The following is an 18,236-nucleotide window of genomic DNA, read 5'->3' on the forward strand; positions in this document are numbered from 1 at the left end:
GTGTCAGTGGTCTGAGTGGGAATGCAGCAGTCGGAATGGGAATGCAGTCCCTTCCACAGCGGGCACAGCAAATCCCCCATGGGAAGTCCAAGTCCACTTCACAGATTCACAAGCAAAAAAATCACCCTTTCATACACACTTCGTTTTCCAAACACCCAAACTAAATCAAATTTGAACTTTTTCTTTTCACTGTGGATCAAAAACACATTCTGCAGAAAGAGCAGTGAAGTCTAGCATGGGAAATTTTAAATAATTCTGCATTAAAACAAAAAAAGAGAATTCTATGTGTTAGTTGAAATTAAAGCTTCTTACCTCTTCCCAGCAGGTCAGCTCTCTGTCCTGCAGGCCTATTGTCCACATGTCATTTAATCTGTGCCATAACACAAAAAATGCTTGATTTGAAACAATTCATTTTTTGTAGCAGTTTTGAAAGGGCAGAAATCCTATTTCATTAACACTCCTTCTGCATAGGAAGAATCTCCTACTTCCACTGACAGAAGAACAATTATTAGAATCCCTTTGTCCTATACCTAAATTTTACAGCCCCATTCTAGCTTGCTTCAGCATCTTTCTAGTTATAAGTACACTGCAGTTAACAGCTACATACAGCAACTCAGTCTGGAGCTTAAGGATTTGAGCTATTTAATCTTCAGGATTTTTACAAAATACCCCTTTTTACCCTGCTCCTTCTGCTCATCCCTGTTAACTACTGAGACTGACCACAACAATTATTTACATGGCTGAATCCTTCCTTAAAAACAGAAAGGAGGACGAAGCAGGTAAACTGAAACATCTCTGACTGTGCTGTTCCCAGAACAAGTTATTCACAGTAACTACAGATGTTTCCTTTGTTCAAATCTGCTCAAGTTCCATAAAAAGACATTTTTTTAAAGTGATTTGACATACTTAACATAAATTAGACAGCTGCTCTCACCCACTCCTTCCTTACAGCTACCCAAGACCCTGGGGGACTCCCTAAGCTGGCACTGAGCAATCCCACAGAGTCATGCATCTTATACTAATTTCTCCTCCAGAATTAACAAAGACATCCCATCTGTATTCCCGATTGTCAGCAGTTCTCCTGGAGACTTTGTGGAGCTGGACACATTTCTGAAGATTCTTCTCAAAGAGTAGGCAACCCGACTCCTCGTGTGTGACAATCTCTGTGTGCTCTCATGATGCAAATACTGTACATCATAAATTACTCCTTAAGTTCATCACGACAGAAAAAAAATGACATGTCCAGAATTGACTGTTCCCTGACAGACCAAGAGCAAATGCAAGGAGCTACTGTGAGACAAAGCACTCTTTCTAACATCTTAGCACCACTCCTTTACAGTCTTTCCCCATACAAAATCCCACCTCCCTTCAACCTAAATATTACATATTTCCAGAGATTTCTGAGAAAAAACTGACACGTTGCTCTTAGTTCTCTCAGACGATTTCAAAGCAAATCCAGGCTTTGCTCTCTAAGTGTTCAGCAACACCAAGCCAGCTTGTGCTGGGGATCGTTTAAGAAATGTACATTTGCCAAATTCCAAATATCATTTTGCAGCCTTACAACCAAGCACACTGTCAAATTATACATCCACAGCCACTCTGAGCAACCAGATCTTTAGGCTTTAAGCACACGCTTGTTTGAACATGAACCAGTGAACTGCAAAAGTGCAATGCTCAACAACAGACTGGGTTTGCAAAGCTCTAGTTGAGTGTTTACATCTCTTAGAACATGGAAATGTCTCTACAGTGGTGGAAACTGAGGGGCTGGGATTTCACAAAAGCAGCCAAGGAGAGGGTGACAGTGCCCCATACCGTGCGTTGCCATCGTATCCAGCAAAGATCCACAGCTTGTCACTGTACACTGTTGCACCATGAGCCGACCTGGCCACTGGCAACCTGCAAGGAAGAACATGCAGACAACAATCTTTCCTCTGCAGCTGCAGAGGGGCTGCAGAAGAATCTAAGAGCTAAAATGCACAGGTGAGAAAAAGAAGAAAGTCCCCTACACAAAATTGTTTCTGCCATGTGCCCTCCAAACACTGAGTGAGCCTCTGAAGGCATGTATTAGTTTTGTACTCTGCTGCTTTCAATGGAGAGAAACTACCTTAATGCAGATAGGAAAAAAAAAAAGAAAGAAATCCCAAGTAATTCCTTGCCATGACTCAAATACTCTTAGAGTATTTTGCATAAAGTAGTTAAATAATGGGAAAATTCATAGCACCACTGCTAGAGCAAGGTGGCAATCAACTCTGCCTATGAACATCCCACACATGTTCCCACAGACTAAGCAGAAGAAACACAGAAACGAGACCAGGACAGAGCTCAGGATACTCATTTGGGATCATTCAGGGTCGTTCCCAGGATGTAGTGCCCACAATGAAAGATCAAACCTATGATTTTTCTTCCACAATCTTTGCTGTTTCAACTAAATCAGCCAGGTTGAACAAACCTGTGATGCCGCAAGGCATCTGTTGGCTTATCTGAGGTCATTGTGAAGCATGAACACTAACTCTGGGGAACAACAAGCAGAATGTGAGTAAACTAAGTAAGAATTACTCTCCAAAATGTCCCAAGTTACCAGAAATAACCAGAAAGAGAAATTACTAATACATCTCCATTCTTATAGCGTGCTCATCAGAGGTGAGCAACAGTAACACAAGAATGGATGGAACATTCCACATCCCTCTCCACAAATCACAATAACAAATGTTCCCTTCCCTCTCCCCACTGAAACCAGCATTCTAGAAGCTTCAGCTGTGTATAGGACTGCAGGTAAAGACACCACATGACTCTTACTGGGGAGTGATAAACACAGAAATGTTTGGGGTAGAAAGAGACCTTAAAGCCCATACAGTTCCACCCCTTGCCATGGGCAGGGACACCTTCCACTATCCCAGGTTGCTCCAAGTCCCATCTAACCTGGCCTTGGACACTTCCAGGGATCCAGGGGCAGCCACAACTGCTCCAGGCAACCTATGCCAGGGCCTCACCAACCTCACAGCCAAGATTTCCCTCCCAGTATTCCATCTAACCCTGCTTTGCCAGTGTAAGGCCATTCCCCCTTATCCTGTTCAGGCCCTTGTGAAAAACACTAAGAGTTGGATCACAATCACTGTAAGAAATGGCATTCTGAAATGTGCACAGAGTCAACTTTAGGAAGCAATGTGTCAGTGATTTTGATTTTCCTTGGAACACTGAATCTCAGGACCCCTTTTCTTCATGAGGAATCAACAATTTCCAAACTATCCTTGAAACTGAAACAATTCAGAAAAAAAACCCAACTCCCTTTGCTCCCATTCCTTCTGTCATGGACCTGAAACAAGAAGAGTAGATTTTGGACAAATTTCCATTATGGTGCATTCTGGAATGGAGACCTTCCAAAAAAACTGCTGTAGAACCAAAAAATGCTAATTGAGAAAGCAGAGCAGCAATCATGCTGCAGCCCTAACATGAGCTCTGTAACTAGGTCTGACTGTGCCATGTGAAATGATGCCAAGCTACCCTCAGTCCCCTAAAGCAGGAGGCAATGATACCAGCTCTTACCTTCCCTCAGTCTTCCACTCTGTCCACTGCCCGGTTGCAAACTTATACTCAAAGAGGTCGTTTTTATTCTTCAGGTTAGAATTGGAATAGATATCTCCAGTATAACCACCTGGACAACAAGAATTCTATTAGCCTCCCAAGCAATGGAGCACACACACGCTGGTATTGCATTAGGAGAAATTTCAGATTGCATGAAACGTTTGTCTAACAGACCACTACAGAAGGAGACTTCTCTTCCACTCCTTCTCCTAAAGAATCATTATGGTAATGAGCTTCAAGTCGTCTTTACTTTAAACAAAACAGCGCCATCTTTCCAAACTAAAGTTGAAATCACAGCCATGAAAAGTACTGGATTTGCTACTGAATGAGATCTTTGACACCTCCTAAAGATCTCTCATTCTTTTTCCAAACCAGTACAGCAGCACATCTACCACTTCTAGTACAACCTGCTGCCGCCTTACCAAAAACGAACATGCTGCTCCCGTAGACCACGGCGGAGTGGTGGTACCGCGGTGCCGGCGGCGTCCCGGTCGTGAAAGCCCTGCACGGGTTACAACAGCAGCAGTCAAACACTCTGCTTGTGCTTTCCGCACTCAGAGCTACTGTGTAGACTCAGAAAAGAAACAACTGTTAGAAGTTATTATTTTGTTCCTGAGTGTTTCACGGGTTTTGGATAGTTGATTGCACTAAGATTTTATGGAACAGAAATAAATGGTTACAAACATGCTGCTTCTGAAATCTATTTGGTACAGCTGGAAAGAGACACAGGTGAGATAAGACAGGCTGCCTACCGCAGAGCAAAGGAGCCAAGAAAGGTGTGAGGACCCCTGGCACCTTCCCTGGCCCCAGAGGTGCAGCACACCCAGTCCCTCTGCCCTCCCACAAGCTGCAGGAACAGAAGAGACCCTGGTCCTCCCTCGCTGTGCTGCCCGGCCTCCCCTGGGGCAGGATCGATAAACCCGATGGCCCAGCACACAGCAGGCTGGCAGGGAGCAGCTGTGACAGCGCTGGGCGGAGGTGACACTTCCTTCGGGTACTCGGGTAGTGCCACAAACTTGTACACCCAGCCCGAGGTGCTGAGGGAAGCCGCGGCGTGTCCCGGCCCTGCCAGCGACCAGGGATGGCGAGGGGCCGCGCTACCCACCTGCACCACGAGCAGTCCTTCACGTCGAAGCGCAGCAGATCGTTCAGCATCGTCTTCCTGCGGGGAGGGACGGGAGAAGCGGCTGAGCCAGGCCGGGGGTCGGACAGGGGCGGCCACGGACCCTCAGCCCTGCTCCCCTCACACCCCGTTCCCCTCACACCCATCTCCCCTCAACCCCGGCGCTGCCGGCTCCCCTTACCCGTTGTCCCCGCCGAACACGTAGATCGCATCCCGATAAGCCACCACAGTGTGTTTGCTGCGCCTGCGGGCGGCACGGACAGGTCAGAGGCGCCGGGAGCCCCCCTCCAACCATCCCGTCCGCTCCCTAGCTCACCGGGCCCCCACGAACTCGTCGCAGGGTGGGAGGCGGCGCCAGCGGTGCACGGTCTCGAAGGGCCCGAAGTTGAGGGTGAGGTACTCGACGCTGTCCGAGCAGCTGTGGTCGAAGTCCACGCTCGGGGCCACCTTCGAGCGCCCCGCGCCGCCCGCCGGGGCCGCGGCCGCCGCCATGGCCCACTCCTGCCCCCCTGGACTACAGCTCCCGGCGTGCCCCGCCCCGCGCGTCCGCCTTCCGGCGCGCCTGCGGTCCAGCAGTCAGACCACAACTCCCGGCGTGCATCGCGCCCGGCGCGCTGGCCTGGCAGCTGCCAACCCCTGGACTACAGCCCCCAGCATGCACCGCGAGAGGGGAGGGGGGCCCGACCGCCCCTGAGGAGCTCCAAGTGGCGCCTTCGAGGCCGGGGCGGGGCCGAGCCCGCCGGGCCCAGCCGGTACCGGCGCTGCCCGGTAAAGACGGGGGAGCCAGGCGGGATGCTGCATTACTAGAGTTTATTTGTTAATTCAAAAAACTCCACTCCCAGAAAAGAACAATACTATGAATATGCATGAAGTCTCATTCCAGGGTCCGAGCTGGCGGTTCGCTGGTTTAACACGGTCCGTGGGGTCGGAGCTTCGTGCTACTCTCCGGAGTAAACAGGGAGCAAACGTGGCCAGTTCATACCCGCAGAGGAGTCCTGAGCGGGATATGCGTGCCAGGCACCAAGGCAGCAGTGGCATGTGCTCCCGGCTGTGCAGTTGCCCACAGCCCATCCTTTGCTTTTCCTTAGTTTATGTTTCTTAAATGGTGGCAGTCACCTCTTTGACTATTAGTTTAGTTTCTTTGCAACAGCAGACAACACAAGTGGTGCCGCACCTCAAAACCAGAGCTCAGACACTGCTTCGCAAAGTCCAGCAGTTTCCACCCTGAGCAATCACGTGTTACTGGTCAGAGTTTTTTTGGCACAATTCCTGCAGCAAACATAATCCTTGTATAAAGACACATCACAGAGCGAGCCTTCAGAATTTTATTAGGAAAGATGACAGTGATTAAGCAGAAAAGCAACGAAGTCATGAGCACCAGCAAGACTTTGCTGAGGTCCCTCACACCATCTCCCTCGTGCACTCTCTCAGATCCTATCCAGCCTCGTCCTAGGGATTGCTTGAGTCACAGTATTTCTTGCCAAGGCCACCCTGCACACGGTGAGGGTGCTGGCAATAGTTGCTGCACAACCACACCATCCCTGTGCCAGTCCTGCCCCTCGGGCTGGTCCCAGGCTTCAGCTGCCATGCAGCAGCACCATGCCCGCCAGCTCAGGCTGCATCCGAGCAGAGGATGGAGGAGGGAGAGCGCAGAGCCAAGAGGAACAACCTTCCCACTTCTCAAGCAATCTGTAAGGGACACAGTGCCTTTTTTTCTGTCCATCTGTGCTGTGGGAAACTCAGGTAAGTGAATCTTTACACATAGAGACAATACCACTTATCCCCCCCATCCTTCCCTTCTCACACTCCTTGAAAAAACACTGATAACTGCAAATCAAAGCTGTTTTTACCCAAAACGCAGATGAGCTCCAGCAGGAACATGGCACTGACCCATCCATCTTTTGGAACTTACAATGACACAGACACCTTTAGATTTATTTCAGTGTCAGTACTAATGTCAGCCTCATTTTTCATGGACTTGTTTAAATCCACCCTCTGACCTGGCTAAAGCCCCCCCTTGAGGCACAAGATTGCAGCTCCAGCTCCCACTGGAGTGCACATGAACCCCCAGCAGCAGCTCTGTGAGCCCAGCCTAACCAGCCTTCAGTGTGCTGTTCACTCCTGACACCCTGAACACACCTTGATGCTTCCAGACGTCTGACATCCACTTTTGTCCAAGTATGGATGGCTGGGTTTGTGCCTTTGCTGCTGATGCACACGCAAAAAAAGCTGGTCCTGCCTCTTCCCAGAACTGGGACAAACTCCTCTGAGGACACTCCTGATCCTTCTGGAACAGCCATGTGGACACAGCCATCAGCTTCTTGGTAGGTTTTCAAAACTGCACTGTTTGGTTTAACTTGTTGGGCCTTTCAGTGGAAGCTGAGAGGCAAAGGCCTCAGAACAAAACTCCTACTGGACTGTATGACAGGAGGGTCAGGGCACCCTGTTTGTTACATATTCTTACAGACCAGAGAATCCTCAGGGAAGAAAGACACTGAGACTCAAAGGCATGGGAAGAGCTTGTACCTTATCAGACACATAAAAATCAGGCTTCAAACTCTGCTTCTCATATAGTTAGGCACTCAAAAAAATTGAGATTGGCTCAGAGGAGTCTGCAGGGGATGGGGGTTCCCCCCTGGCTCTGCTCACTGTCAGGCACAAGGTGAGACCAGTGAGAGACAGAAGGACTCCAGGTTATGGAGGTTTTGATACAATGTCGAAGCAAATGATTCCACAAAGGAACAGCAAGTGCCTTTCTTAAAAGGAAACTGTAATGGCTCAGCCCATTTTAAGCAGCAGATACATACAGCACAGGACTCCCTTTCTGTCCAGGTGACTCCCATGAAACACCCCAATATCCTCTGGCAGCACATACAGAACGTGTCCTAAGGAGAAATATGTCTTTAAAAAGTGACTTCAGGAAACAAGCACAAGTTCCTTTTAAATCTGTTTTATAAGAAAGATACCAATGTACATTTTAATAGTTTTATTTCATTTTCCCCGAAAGGGAACCAAAGGCAGAGAGGTGTTGTGAGATACATCACACTGTTCTCATGGGGAAATCAATTTGCAAATGTTATTTTACCACTCTATAAAAATACACACAGGAGTGTGAAAAAAGCAAAGTAGTTCAGAGTGGCTGTCATGGAATAAATCTGTTAAATACAATCAGTTTGTTTTTTTCCCCTAAAAACTGTGGCTCTTTGTGTTCCAGAAAACCAGTCTTTCATAGCCACATGCCACAGGAACAGAAATTTAAGTGATGGCTTCCTCTGAGCATGTGCACACACAAGTGTTAGTGAAGAACTGCTCCCATGGGAGACGTGAGCGACAGAGCCCCATCCACACCAGGAAAGAAGATACACACTCAGGCTCCTTGTCTCAGCTTCCCCTCCAAACTCCTGTGAACAGGCTCCATCCCATCCAGGCAGCTCTGAAAAGAGTCTGTGGTTCTATAAAAGAAGTCACGTTGTAGGATCAAGATATTTACCCTGTGTTACGTGAGGAGGAACAGCAGCCAAGAGGAACAACCTTCCCACTTCTCAAGCAATCCATAAGTGAGCCAGTTCCTTTTCCTGTTGAACTGTGCTGTGGGAAACTGAAAGTGCCTCTTCACAGGTAGAGACAGTTTCCTTTTAAAAATATTAAGGACACATTATTTTTATCTTTAAGAACTTCTTGGAAAGTTACTGTGGAAAATGAAAGTGCTCCTGTGGTGAGACCAATGTGCAATGATCCTTTCTCAGGATTCCTTTCCTTAGCAACCTTAGATGTGCGTTAAGATGAGGCTCAAAACAATGAGGCCATTGTCGACCTGGAACAAGGCAGGCAGACACTGGAAAATGTTTTATGTCCTATCATAAAACGTGGAATTAGCCGAAAAGAACCTATTGTTCAGATCTGGCAGGTGTGGTCTCTGGAGTGGGTCTATATCCCGATGGCCTGCAGCACTCGCTTCTCGTTGTCGTTGAGGTGGTCAGAGAACATGGCATAGCAGGGCTGCTGTGCAAACTGGCACAGGAAGTCGGTGAGATAGGCCTGGGAGGGACAGAAACACCCTGTCAGCACCACCCTCCTGGGAAATCCTGCTGCTCCCACGTGTCAGGAGACACATCCCAACATGCACCAAGTAACACCCCGGGACTGAAGGGAACGGAAAGGAGCGGTGCAGGAGGAGGAGTGGAACCAGAGGGAAGGGTTGGAGCAGAGGAAAAAGGATGGGAGCAGAGGGAAGGGCCCATCAACAGCTGCAGATGGTGGGAAAAGCAGGAGCAAAGGGTAACACAGGGGCTGACTGGGTGGAAGCATCTCCAAGTGGAATACGAAATTCTGTCATGTTCACTCTCCAACCTACTCCTGACTTCTACCAGTAGCAGTGAAGCTCACAGGTAGAAAAGTCTCATCTCCCTCTGTTCAAAGAGTTTGTTCATTCACATTTCCATGTTATAGATATTAATGATAAGGAAAAATAGCTCCAGAAATTCTTGGGACATTGGCCCTTTCCAAAGTAAATTCAATTAACAGAGTGCCTTCTGGATGACAATAACTGGTGTTTCCAGTGCTTACGTATTTGTTAAAGTACAACACTTAAAAAATTAAAGTTTATAGAGAATGATTGGAATCTGATAAAACCCTTCATTCTAGAGCATCACCTGGAGATCTATTTGGTAAAGAGGATCCTTTAATGCATCTGGATCATCCTCTTCATCATCTTCATAGTAATCTTCATCTGTCAGAGGCAAATCAGCAGGTTTTAACATCAAAAAGAGCAGACTATCTCAGGAAATTTTCTATTAAGCTACTGAAACCCAAGGATCCAAAAGTAAATAGTTTCAGCACTGCTGGGAAAAAAGAAAATTGTATCCAGAATATTCACTCCTTTAGGTCGTGTGATAGACACCACTGAAGCCCAGAACCAGGGTCAGTGGAGGCTTGAGGAACACGCAGGTGAGCCAAGCACACATGGGACACTCACAGGCAGGTTTGGGACTTCCATGCACCAGGATCTTCTGCCTTAATCCCGTGTGAGGGTGACACTGCCAGTTCTGAGCTAATGTGAGCAGTGTCCTTCGCTGTTTCCCTGTAAAGTTCTCCCTTCTGAGGCTACATGAACCTGAGAGATGATGCACCCGCTCATCTCTTTAGGCAGCACTTGTTCCTCAAGGTCTCTCCACGAACGCGCTCACCCATCCCTAGGACACCGTCACGCTGAGGTCACACCTACACCTTGAGCAGCTAATGCTTTTTCTCTTCAAGCCAAGTCTTATAAGCTCTCAGAAATAAGCATTATACCTTTGCTAGCTCAGCTACCTCAAGTGGCATAAAAGAAGTAGGATGGCTCTTGTGACAGTGTTGGAAACAAAAAGTTTTTATAAAAGGCAAAATAAAAAAGCTCTTTACAGAGAAAAACCGAGCCAAGGCAAGAGGTTCTTTCTCCTGCTAAAACACTTCACAAAAGCCATTTACTTTTTTGTTCTCTTCTTTTTCTAGTGAACTGCTTAAGCGAGACTTTTTAGCTTCTGTCCAATTAGCTATCCTTAAGTTTGAGGTGAAGTCTCCATGGTCCTATGAGGTGTCTTTTAACCAAACTGAAGAGAGAAACTTCTGAGCTTTTTTCCTTTTTAAGGAGACAAAGAGTAACTTCTTTACTCCGTCAACAAGGGGCACATTCCCACAAGCAGCAATTTTCTCTTTAGAAGAAATACCTGCAGGAACCTCCCAAGTGTGAAGCCTGTGCAAGTATGTGGACTCCCAGGTGATGTTATTTATAATGCAGCAATTTAATCACATGTTGCTCAAAGCCATGGCTTCTCCAGAAAGTCCTTATTGACAATCCCAGAGCAGAATCCCTTCCCCATGCCTGCAGCCTTTGTTTTGCTGCTGGCAAGGGAAGGAAACTTTGACTAGGATGTCACCTACTTGATTATTGCTTTGAAGAAGGACTTTCAAGCTGTTACTCACCATACTTGTTTGTGGAAAGAATATCTGACAAGAACTGTCCTGCTAAGCCTTCATCTTCATCCTCATCTTCTTCCTGATCCTCCCACATATCATTTGAATCATCTGTTTAGAAAAAAAAAAAAAAATCTAGAAATTATCCAAATCCAAGAGGTCCCAGAGGTCTGTGATCACTCTATGGGGGACTGGAGTTTGTAGGCATGTGTGGGTGGATGAAGAGAAACACCTACAATCCTCCTTATCCTTTTGGAATGATTCCAGAACTGGAGCCAAGCAAAAGGCAACAGCAAGAATGGATACTTGAAGTAGGAAGAAAGGCAAACCAGATAGACCATGAAAGGGTAATTTTATTTGTACATGGCCAGATCCCATCTTCCAAACTAGCCCAAAAGAATTTTTAGGTCTAAGGATACACAACACTGACTGATCTTATTCTCCCATTTTATTTATTTTTACCTGGAAGAGATTGGTAGCACTTAATACAGCACAGGGAAGGCAGAGATCTTGTCCTAATGATGAACTGTACAACAAAACAAGAGATCTGGAGAGGGACTTTGACAAAGAGGAATGGTTTCCCACTGCCAGAGGGAAGGGTTAGGTGGGACATTGGGAAAGAATTCTTCCCTGTGAGGGTGGGGAGGCCCTGGCACAGGGTGCCCAGAGCAGCTGTGGCTGCCCCTGGATCCCTGGAAGTGTCCAAGGCCAGGCTGGACAGAGCTTGGAGCAACCTGGGCTAGTGGAAGATGTCCCTCTCCATAGCAGGGGGTGGAACAGAATGAGCTTTAAGGTCCTTTCAAACCCAAACCAGCCTGGGATTCTGTGATTCTATGATCCTCTGGATCACCAGTCAAGACTTTGTAGGATACATGATTTATTGTCACAAAGTTCCTATACCAGAAATTCTTCTCAAGAGAAGATCAAGTAGATTTAAGCCATGCAAAGGGAAAAAGCAAACCCAGTATTTTACCTTGGCTCCAATCTGCAGTTGACTGTCTAGATGCATTTGCTTCCATGGCATTAGAGAGTTCATTTATTATTAATTTTAAGATTTTTACTAACAAAGGAATGTTTGTCCAGCGCTCAGGATCTGTAAGAGAAAAAAATACACATATTCATGTTGCTTCTAATTAAAAGTTATAAAACAGGCCCTTTTTTGTAGAGATGGGATTTTTCTCTCCCAACCTCCCTAACAAAAAACCAACTGACATAAAACCCCCAAAGCTTCTTTCCATATACCCTCAGAGCTACTTTCCCAAAGATCTCAATGCAGTATCAATGTTGCATATGCTGAGTAAAGAGGAGGCAGGGGGAAAATCTTCAGCTGAATGGATGTGTGACTCTACTCCTGCAGGCTGCTTAATAGAGTCATCTGGAGTCAACCTTTCTTTCCTGAAGTCCATTTACACATCCTCCAATGCTTTCAGGTAAATAAGCAGTGCATGCTCCCAGGCATGGCTCTTGGCCCTTCTGAGGCACTGTAAGCTCCAACTCTTCCTTACTGGTGTTCCTGCAGGGCTTAACTATTCCATAGGGACAGCTAGACAGTGTATTTGCCCTTAATTACAAAAGTAAAGATCCTATCAAATAAAAAATCTGGGGGCATTAGTTTTAATTCTTACTAATGCTAGTATTAATCTTTGTTTAACTCAAATGCTGGCAGTTGCCATTTTTCTGCCTGACCTTCATTGATATGGGTTTTTTTAAGCCAAGAATAATCAGGTAGCAAGTGACTTGTGACCACCACTCACCTCTTAAAATCCCTAGTGCTTGCCCCTATTCATCTCCTTAGCTGTCGCCTTAGTCCTTCACTGCATCACTGCAGATCCCAAGCCCATGGCAGCTGAAGGCTCAAGGAGCACCGACGGTCTGGAGAGGCTCCCAGTTTGGATCTGTACAGCCTCCACATCCCATCCCACCACTGGTCACACGAGCTCTAGCACAGCAAGTGGCACAACCAAGGTCTGACTGATGGCTGAGGACAGCAGTCCCCGAGTGTCCTGCCCCTGGAGCTCAGTCCTCAGGAAAAACTGCCAGGGCTCTGCTCTCTCTAATTTAAAAGATTAATCTCTCTAATTTAAAAGATTAATCTCAACAGCAACCTCCAGTCAAAGACCTTGGGTTCAACTTATTAAAAGTAAGACAAGTCTTATGCAGGATATTGGCCAAGCTTTCCTTAAAAGAAAACTCTAGCTGGTCGAATCACTGCTTTTTGTGAAGGTGTCTCATTGAAAAAGACACCCCTTTTTTTAAATCTCTGCATGCACTAAAGACATTTTCCTCTCAGAGAAGCTACCAGGCATCCAGAAATATCAATTCAGTCTCATGATGCAAAACAGCAGTGAAGAACTCCCCATCCCATAATAACTTCATCCAGTTATATTAAATCAGACATCAGGAGTCCTCCAAATCAGTCTTTGGCAGAATTAAGGTAAATAGATACAGGTAAAGAGATCTATTAAGTACATGATATATGAATTAGCTCTATAAACCAACACGTGCCTTCTGCAGGAACTATCTCCCACAGCTCTGTGTGATCTGCCAGACCTATTTAAGGCCTTTCAAGGCATCTACTTACAGAAAAAACCCTGCTAAACACAGCAAAATGATTACTTACTTTTGGCTGACTTGGATCGTGTCCGAATTCCCTCATCCATATTAAATATTTCTTCTCCCTTCACCCTAATGTCCTGAAGTCTCTTGTCATCTGTGTTGATGCCATACTGCAGGAGTTTGCACAGTGCTACAGAGCTGGGAACAGAGAATAGGAAAATTAGAGATCAGAATTTCCCTGAACTGCCTGGTTTTCACAGCCCCTTTCTAACAGGGAACACACCCCAGAGCAGACACCCAGATGCCCTTTCTTCTACATCTTTGCCAAGAACAAGCATGACAGAATTTTCCCATGTCTCCTGCTTTATGTCAGCATCCAAAACTGGACTCAGCTCCTGACCTGCACAGCAAGCTGGGCACTTGTCAAGCTTTGGATTTAGCACCACCAACAGTACAGATATCCACCCATACATATATTAAAGATTTCTCCAGGTCAGAAGGGCCACCAGGTTAAATGTGCCCCTGCAGCACCATGCGCACACGAAGATGGAATTAAGAGAAAAGCAGTGGCAACAAAGCAGTAATTTGGCTGATCTGTAGCAATTATCTGCCCCCTTTCTCCAGTCTCAATGCTCATTTTCACTTCTGGTCCTTCATGGCCACACTCAGACCTTCCAGCTTGCTCCTCTCCTTTACATGTTCTTTCCATCTCTGATGCTCACATTTCAAACTTTCTCCAGCTCCATGCTGTTTTCAAGCACATTGAGGATGATGCTGACTACAGGTCAAGGCTGACAATCTATGCTTGGCACCCCCAAATCTCTCTCTTTCTTGGCTCCACAAATCTCAAACTGAAGTTTTGGAGTCCTGTGAAACTGAACTCTTTTGTGCTTTCACTTCTCACCCTCTCTCCCACACTACGGCTCTGACTTCTGCTGGTTTGGACCCAGGTCTTACCTGCTGCCCCAAGCTGCCCAAAGTTTTGCCATCATTTCACCAAGACCCCACGGCTAGTATTCAACATGCCCCCAGTGGATGGGGACTGTGTACACAGGAGGTGTCAGCTGCCTTCAGGGTCCTTCTACTAACCCTGAACAAGAGGCTCCTTAGAGCAGGCCCTGCTTTTCCTCAGGACACAGAAATACCAAGCATTTACTAATGCATGCTAAATGTTACCACAACCAAGCAAATCCAAGTGTTTAATACAGTGTGGAGCCCTGTTACATCACCTGTACCCAAACAGCTCTAAGCAATCACCTTTAACTTTGTTCTCCTGGTCAGCCTTGGCTATTACCTGTGCCATAAGCCTCAAGAGATCCTGCTGGCAGGCCTGCATTGTCAAAATGGGGATAAACCATCAGGCTTAGGGATGAAACCAACAAAATATGACCAAAAAGAGCACTGGATCCCCAAATCTGCTGCTTGCCCTTCAGGATTATTCACTAACTTCCATTTTGAACCTGCTTTTTCTCATTATTTATTTCACAGGCTATTTGACAGCCTGTAACAATGACATAACACCACACACTAATAAGTGAGTTAACAGCTGGTGAGAACCCTAAGAGTGGTCTATGAGGCTTCCCAATTCCAGAAAAATCTAATACAGTGGCTGTGAGAAAATTTAAATGAATACAGAGCATCCCATGCTTTGGAATACAGCATTCAGCCTCCAACAGAAAAAAACCATGCTCCTACAGCAAATGGGAGGGAACACTGTTGCAATTGATTTCTTGACCGACTTTTAATAGATCAACAAATCCACAAGAAATCACCAGATTCTCTTAGGAAATCCTCTACAACACCCCAGAACTCTACAGAAGTCTACAAAGGCAATTCCATGTGTGGAAACTCTTCTCATCTGATCTCATTCACAGAAATTCAATCCCAAAAGCAGCCCCGTATTTGCAGGAAACACCCCCTTCCCCCTCGTGTCTCTGTTCCAGCACAGGAGCACAAGGCAGCAGGAGCACTGATGAGGAAGATCAGAGCTTGCTCCAGTTACCACAGCTTTCCTGAGCAGAACTGACAGTGCAGGGAGCAGCAATTCTGCCCAGCACTGGCACACACTGCTCCCATCTGAGCCAGCTCCCCTTCCCTCCGCCCAGCACCCAAAGGCAGTGGGATGGGGGCAGCTGACAGGGAGTGTCTGTGGGTCCCACCTGACTTTGCCTTCATACTGCCCATAGAAGAGGTGCTGCCTGCTCATCCACTCGGCCATCACGAACTCCAAGGCAGGCTTGCCAGTGGGGCCAGGCAGGCTGCACAGGAATTCCAGAAGTGGCTCCAGTTGTGAGTGAACCAAGTGAGCAAACACCATGATCAGGGACTGCAGGAGGAGAAAGGCAATGTTAGCTGTACATAATTTAATAGCTGGAAATGTTTTATCAAATATTTAAGGAGCTGAAGTGAAGCTGTGCTTACTGAAGGAAGCTGAAGCTCCCTGCAGGAGTGAAGGCTGTGCTTACCAATCCCGGGAGGAAGGGAAAGTACAACCAGCTGCAAAACACTGTGCTACAAATGCAGGAAATAAACACCACATCATCACTCAGCCGCATCTTCCCAATTCTGAATGCATTTTGAACATGATTTTAGGGAAAGAACTACAACTTTTGAAAAGGTTTTGTTATAGCATGCAGTTTTACAGTCTGACTCCTAAAGACCAGGGGCAGAACTCATTTGGTGTGTATGTCTAAATGTCAGTCTCCCAGTCTGAGGGCATCTCTGTAGCCCTCCTCAGGAAAAAGCTGCCCATCTCCAGAGGACCATCTTCCAGGCTAACACAGGGAAGAAATCCAGCACTGCAAAATGCTTGGCTACAAGGGCTGCGTGGGACTGCTTCAGATTTAAACTTCCATATCTTTTAAATCCAAAACCAAGCAAAGTGAGAGCCATTCCAAACAATTATCATCAGTATATCCAGGGGTAAAAAATCCTAAAGCTGCTGAGATTTGCTGGCATTGAAATGGCCATTGTGGTACCACATGCCGGCTTGAAAAATGCACATCCAAAAATCAGAGAAATAAGATAAAATGGTTAGAGCAGAGTGAAGCTCAGCTGAGTGCTGCACTGGGGGCAGAGATGGGATCTTGCTCAGCAGTGCCAGAAAAATGTCTTCCCCCAGCTGCTACTGAGGAACCAGGGCAGTCAGCATGAGCTGTTTTACATTGAGGGCACAGACAAAAAAAAAAAGACAGGAGAGAGAATGAAGACCACTGGGAAAAAAACTCCAGAAAACTGTGTCACTACAAGTAGGTCAAGGCTAGAAGAGATGGTGATGCTCTTAGTCTGGTCTCTCACCTCACTCAGGCCAACTATGCCTCCCATCCACCAAAAGCTCATCTTGTCTCAAGTCCCAGGCATTTATCATTGGAATATAGAACAAATCCACTCAAAAACACATGCTGCCTTTGCAATAACATTCCTACTGAGGCAACTGCTATCCCTCCAAAGAAGGCTTGAAAGTACAAGGGCATGAGGGACTACTGAAGGTACATTACAGCTTATCCAGGAGAATCTTGCTTACCCTGTAACCTGACAAAAAATCTTGGACCTGAGGAACAGCATGGAGCTATGTCACTGGAGGGTTAGGTTGGGTATCTCCCAGAGGGTGGTCAGGCACTGAACAGGCTCCCCAGGGAATGATCACGCCCCCAAGGCTGCCAGAGCTCAAGGAGCGTTAGGACAGAGTGAAATTGTTGGAGTGTCCTGTGCAGGGCCAAGGAGTTGGACTTAATGACTCTTTTGGGTCCCTTCTAACTCAGGAGATTCCATGATTCCCTGATCAGAGGAGGCATTTTCCTGACTACTTCAACAGGACACACAGACCCTCCAATTGCACGAGCCATAAACAGGCACAAAATGAAAGAAAATTATGACAGTTTCTTCTCCTTGTGCTTCTCCTCACTCTCCTGGGTGCTAAGCCTGCTCACCTGCATCACACTAAGTGTCTCTGCTTGCTGCATTTTACTCAGGATGGCTCTCAGGATCTGGTCCAGATTCTCTCCCAGCTCACTCCCGGCTTTTGAAATTAAAGTGGAGACCAATCTGCCCACAAAGGCAGCGGTGAACTCCGAGGTCCGTGGGTCCAGGAGCTGGCTCACCACCTGCATCACGTACCAGAGCCCGTTGTGGCCCTGCTCATCGTGCCACTGCGCGATCTGCTCCAGCGCCACCGACACGTACGCGCGCAGGCACTCGCCGCCGTTCTACAGAGACAAGCAGTGGGTAAGGGAACGGGCAGGCACGGGGAGACATCCCCTACACCATCCCAGAACCTCCCTGAACCACGATGAAAACAGGGGGAAAACTGGTGGCACCTGTGAAAGATTTACAAATAAGTTCTACAGACTCCAGCTCTTTAACACATACACTACTTCTCACTGCCCAATGAGCAGCAATCAAGATAACTAATAAATACAACAATAATTACAACAATAATCTCAAGTAGCTGCAGTTTTGTGCCAATCTTGGTACCTAAAGAAATTCAAAGAGTTTTTAACAAGTGAGAGATAAAGACAGAGAAATGTGACATGAACAAAATACAGCTCAGCAGCTAAGCTGCAGTCCTTTTGAATTCTTCTTAGCACAAAGATCCAGCAAAGCAACGGATGTGCAGTTCTACAATTTCTCCCTGCTGGTCTCTCGCCTATTCTTACTGGTCTGTTGTTTAGGCAAAGACCATATTCCCATGGTCTGTATTCACATGGCAAAGAGTAGCTGCCACTATGGAACTCCTTACATAAGGAATGAAACCACCCTTGTTATTCACATATGCCAGTTAGGAGCTGGAATGAAAAGGCTCCCTGAACTTCTAGCCTCTGATGCTTTTTCCTTCTTGCTAGATACTCCAAAGACATCAGGCCATGGCCAAGCCTGCCTGCAAGCACAGCTCAGGCAGTGCTCATGCTGGAGATGATTCCCTGCTTTCCCTCCATCCCACACCTGGCTCAGTCAAAAAGAAGTTTGCCTTCCCCTTCCCTAATAAATGAGTACAGCAGAAAGCTCCTAGAGCAGGAGGGCTAGG

The 18,236-nt window shown here is 46.7% G+C and overlaps 2 protein-coding genes across 2 annotated transcripts in view; both read right to left on the reverse strand.

The window, feature by feature from the left end:
• Positions 1-5,204, reverse strand: part of LZTR1 (leucine zipper like transcription regulator 1) — a 39,935-nt gene extending 34,731 nt beyond the window's left edge. The window contains exons 1-7 of the mRNA XM_053998437.1: positions 5,022-5,204; positions 4,887-4,949; positions 4,688-4,744; positions 4,005-4,084; positions 3,544-3,652; positions 1,813-1,896; positions 313-370 (exon numbers count right to left, since the gene is read on the reverse strand). Coding sequence (XP_053854412.1) covers positions 313-370; positions 1,813-1,896; positions 3,544-3,652; positions 4,005-4,084; positions 4,688-4,744; positions 4,887-4,949; positions 5,022-5,197 — 627 coding nt within the window. The 5' untranslated portion in view covers positions 5,198-5,204. The remainder of the gene's footprint in view (positions 1-312; positions 371-1,812; positions 1,897-3,543; positions 3,653-4,004; positions 4,085-4,687; positions 4,745-4,886; positions 4,950-5,021) is intronic.
• A 2,435-nt stretch (positions 5,205-7,639) lies between these two features.
• Positions 7,640-18,236, reverse strand: part of IPO9 (importin 9) — a 39,474-nt gene continuing 28,877 nt past the window's right edge. Inside the window, exons 18-24 of the mRNA XM_053998081.1 lie at positions 17,143-17,418; positions 15,373-15,539; positions 13,278-13,411; positions 11,631-11,750; positions 10,667-10,768; positions 9,358-9,434; positions 7,640-8,743 (exon numbers count right to left, since the gene is read on the reverse strand). Of these exons, the coding sequence (XP_053854056.1) occupies positions 8,633-8,743; positions 9,358-9,434; positions 10,667-10,768; positions 11,631-11,750; positions 13,278-13,411; positions 15,373-15,539; positions 17,143-17,418 (987 nt within the window). The 3' untranslated portion in view covers positions 7,640-8,632. The remainder of the gene's footprint in view (positions 8,744-9,357; positions 9,435-10,666; positions 10,769-11,630; positions 11,751-13,277; positions 13,412-15,372; positions 15,540-17,142; positions 17,419-18,236) is intronic.

This window comes from Vidua macroura, chromosome 24 (genome assembly GCF_024509145.1).
Source record: "Vidua macroura isolate BioBank_ID:100142 chromosome 24, ASM2450914v1, whole genome shotgun sequence".
Classification (NCBI taxonomy): Eukaryota; Metazoa; Chordata; class Aves; order Passeriformes; family Viduidae; genus Vidua; species Vidua macroura.